This window comes from Hesperophylax consimilis, chromosome 4, assembly GCF_061612785.1.
Source record: "Hesperophylax consimilis isolate HC1 chromosome 4, BYU_Hcon_1.0, whole genome shotgun sequence".
NCBI classification, from domain to species: domain Eukaryota; kingdom Metazoa; phylum Arthropoda; class Insecta; order Trichoptera; family Limnephilidae; genus Hesperophylax; species Hesperophylax consimilis.
The window spans coordinates 7,732,661-7,736,954 of NC_142839.1; the positions used below are offsets into that span (position 1 = coordinate 7,732,661).

The window sequence follows — 4,294 nt, forward strand, 5'->3', positions numbered from 1 at the left end:
AGTCAGCTGTCCCACGGTCCGCTAAGGAATTGATATAAGCCGACTTATGTAAGACCATGCGCAGAAATTTAAGTTTCGTTTAGTATGGCTTTCCTGCGCGCACGGTCTTACGGTTTATATTGATTCCTTGTGTACCCTTTCTTTACCTTTACCGACCCATTGGACGACGGGCTAAATTTTAATGTTAGAGAAATAGTCTTTTTTTAAGCTTTTTCTGTAATTATAAAACATGCCTAGGCGGTAAGATAAAACTTTAAAATTTCTGTTAAATAAACTTTAAAACCGCATTGTTGAAGTTAATATAATATTATTAGCTTTCAAATTTGTAAGATCTTAAAAATGTGTGTTGTGGTTTGATGGTTATTTCTTGAACGGTAACGATATTATGTATTTCGCATCCAGCCAAAACATTTACTTGTCAATCCCTTGAAAAAAATGTTTTAATGCTTCACTTAAATTTCATTAAGTTCAACAAAGAGAAGGAGTAGGTATCAACCCCTGATACTGTCCCCAGCGAACGCCAATCTTCGGAAGCATTCAGTTAATTAAACGAACGCGGACATATTGAAAACACAATGCGCTCTGTGCCCGGCCCAATTTCACGGGCATGACACAAAAAACGAGATAAAGGGATGCTTTCAATTCAATTTCAAGCCGTTTTTTTGCCTTCGGTGGGGTAGGGTTTTAATTCGATCTAATTCTTGGAAAATGGTCTTTTCGAATCAGGCAACATTCTGTTTGGAACCGGAAATAATCGGATTCAGGGAATTGCAGGGAATTTTACGCCACTAATCAGAACAGACTTGCTTTCAATGCGATATTTTTTTCAATGATTACTCCAGATTACTCAATCTGGCAACCCTGAAGGGAAATTCGATTTTTGGTTTCGTTTTCTCTTACGTGATTTCATGAGGGCAACTTTGTAAATGGTTAGGGGCAATGATATATAACACCCATCTACTATGGGTGTTATATATCTATGGTTAGGGGTGAGTGGTTTATTTATGTGGGTAGGTACTTACTACCTACTCACCCATACCCTTTAGGTAGGTCACTGGGATGTCACTGGGGTATTTCGTCATACAGAACTGCCACTTTGTTCGTATTTTTAAATCTTATAAATTATTACAAAAACCTTAGTTATTTTTAACATTGGTTGCTCTATATTGTTAGGCATGATGCAATGTTAATGATGTTCCTAAAATTCAATAAAATGAATTTCAAACATAATAAATTTAATTTAATTTTAAATCTATTGCAGTCAGTGAGGTATTTATTTAGTATTCTTGAACTGATTAAAATCATGTTCTATGATATTATTTAATATTTTTCGTTTCTGCTACACAAATTCAAATATTTTTTTTTAGATTTTTAGAATATCCAAAATCGATCTTCTGTTTTTTTTAGACTTATCGTTTTTGACAGAAGCTAGTGCTGATTAAAATAAATTATTTTTTCTGGGTGATCATGGCCTTCTTAGTGCGTGGTGCGTCCGCAAAATTATGCGGATATTCGAGCAAATTATCAATTCGCTTGAGTTGTTCTGCTTTACAAAATGCCTCTAAGTTCAAAATGGCAGCCCCCCTCCATCCTTGTACCGCGAACCTTTTGGAAAACACATCACAACAATTTGCACTAAGGAATATGGATTACAGTACTGCAGCACCTAAAGTAACATCCAATGCTCCAAGGTCGAAACACATCACTTTCTGGATCATGGAGAAAGTGCTGGCTGCCGGTATGGTGGTAATTGTCCCTCTGGCCATAGCCATTCCCTGCAAACCTCTGGACATCCTACTGGCCATCAGCCTGGTGACGCACATCTACTGGGGATTCGAATCTATCGTCAAAGACTACATCAGAGTAATACTTTTTGGATCAGTCATCCCAAAGATTTGCCATGGCTTATTAGCTCTCGTAATGATGGTCACTCTGGGTGGACTTTTCTACCTGATCTTTGATGACATCGGCATTGCGCATACCATCAGGAGGTTATGGGCAATCAAATCAAAGGATCAATAAGATCTAAAGACTAGTACGTCTGTGCTTTCAAAAAAGAATCAAAAATTTGTATAAAAATAGAGAAAAAAGGAATGTCCGTCTATTTTGCCTATAATTATTATGATAAGATCATAAAACATAATTAAACAATATTTCATTATACTATCGTATGCAGCTAATACGTGGTTGTTCATTACAAAAGATGAAATTCTTTTATTATTACTTATTGTAATATTAATTTATCTTAGTGTTAAGAATTGAATTAATATTTTATGGTTCATTCTCACCTTCTTAAAATTCACGTGCTTGACTCACCAGATTGCACCTTCTAGTCTAGAAGTGGGAACTTTAGATCACATATTTTTAAGTCGTCCTTCTCTAAACAAATTATCAAGTCTTATCTATAATTGGCTCCCCTCCATTTAACATCTCAAATCTTCTGCATCTGAATTCGACGCCAATCTTCCACATACTTTTGAAATTTGTCAATTTAAACAATAATATAAATTGATCTTCCCTCTCTCCATGATTTGAAATTATGGCCTAGAACACCCTTGAAGGGAAAAAGCCAGAAACATTTGGAAAAAAAAGTTTGCTTGTATGTAAAATATACTTACTCAAATTCATATTGTGAGGCAAGTGACTGAAAAACCAATGATATTATAAAACTTATAGACACGTTATGGAGAACTCAAAATAGCAAGCAAAAGTTACAGTAATTGTCGTACTTTCAAGTAGTTTTTGTAATAAACTGTCACATGATGTGAGGTTGTGGCTAACTCTAACCAAATTGCATAAATGCCTTTGTGTGTGATGAGAAGTGCTTTCATTAAATGGCAAACATTAGTAAAAGCCAAGGAATAATATTTCAATAGAAAATACTTGCAAATTAACTAAATATTACGTAGGATTAACTTTTTAAAACAACTCGATTACTTATTGTGAAATCTGAATGCTGCCTGCTCTTTAAATAAATTCCTTATTAAAAATACAATTATTTCCCGAAGATTTAAGTGCCATTAGAGAAAGTGAAATAGAAAATGCAGCAATAAATAAGTATGAGAAGGACAGCCTACTGGCAGTAGGTCGTCCTCAGCCTTTCTTATATGTCTTAGTGTAAGCGAGTAAACGCAGGGTCATCTCATTCGCACCTATAATCTATTAGACTATTAGATGCAACTTTTAGATACGAAAACACTGGCCGGCCCTATATCTATTTGTTTCATACACACCTATTCTTTAAATGTTGATCTTTGTCAAACACGAATGTATGAATTATGAATTTACTGGAAACACAATTGTGTTTGTTATTTTTTATTTTAATATTCCGAGTCAATAACATGCTTAGATGTATTGTAACGTCATTGTGAAAAATCGTTATCTAATTTTAAGGTTTTTTGATGTATGATGATTTGCTTCATTCACAAACAAAGTGATTAAAATTAATAAACAAAATATGATAATTGTTATATCTATATCAGCACCATATATTGTTAACTTGTCAGGTTGAACATCTTCATTCGGTTTAGTTTACTGCTGATTTTTTGCAAGAAAATATTATATTACACACACAGACATGTGAATATATAGACTAGAAATTAAAGGTGAGGGGTAAAATCAACTGTTGAAGAACGAAGGGGGTAAAGCTGACTGTGATTCGTCAATAAATCAATCTGACAGTATATAGGCATCTCGCATTTTAATATCACCATTTAGTTCTTAAAAGTAAAATCTGCTTTTGAATGAATAGACATTTTTACATGGGAGCGCAAATTACTCGCCACGTTATGAACAAATTTGCGAAGTCCAAATTCGGCAAAAAAAATTTCTTCTATTTTCAGAGTCGAATATTTTGTTTACGTATTTAGTTAAGACACTTTTATAAGTGTTCATAATTTACTTCCCATTAACAACGATGCGCACACTTGGGAATCGCTACATTCGACCAATGTTGGAGGGTTGTCACAACCGCTATGTTCCTATTAATAATAAAATATTGAAATCTTTAAGAAAGAAAAGTAAAACAACTAAAAAAACAAATGAAATTATATACACAGTGTTTACCAGCAATTCCTAAGAGTATTTGGAGTAAAAATTTGGACATCATTTTGCCTTCCGATGACACTTTTTCAATTAAAAACAAAAAACATGATTTTCTATCACACATCGCCACTCGGTATAACCTAGCGCATTACGTGATACGCACTCCTTCTCGTTCCAGCAGTACCGTACATACGAAACAAGCGCGTACCTAACATGTGGTACCTAAAGCGCAAAAGGCAAAGGCACATCC

At 34.3% G+C, this 4,294-nt stretch overlaps 1 protein-coding gene across 1 annotated transcript; it reads left to right on the forward strand.

Annotated features, from left to right (window-relative positions):
- Positions 1-1,644: 1,644 nt before the first annotated feature.
- Positions 1,645-2,022, forward strand: LOC149424124 (succinate dehydrogenase [ubiquinone] cytochrome b small subunit, mitochondrial-like). The gene has a single exon (XM_089631040.1). The coding sequence runs from the start codon at positions 1,645-1,647 to the stop codon at positions 2,020-2,022; it is 378 nt and encodes a 125-aa protein (XP_089487166.1).
- The last annotated feature ends 2,272 nt before the right edge of the window (positions 2,023-4,294 follow it).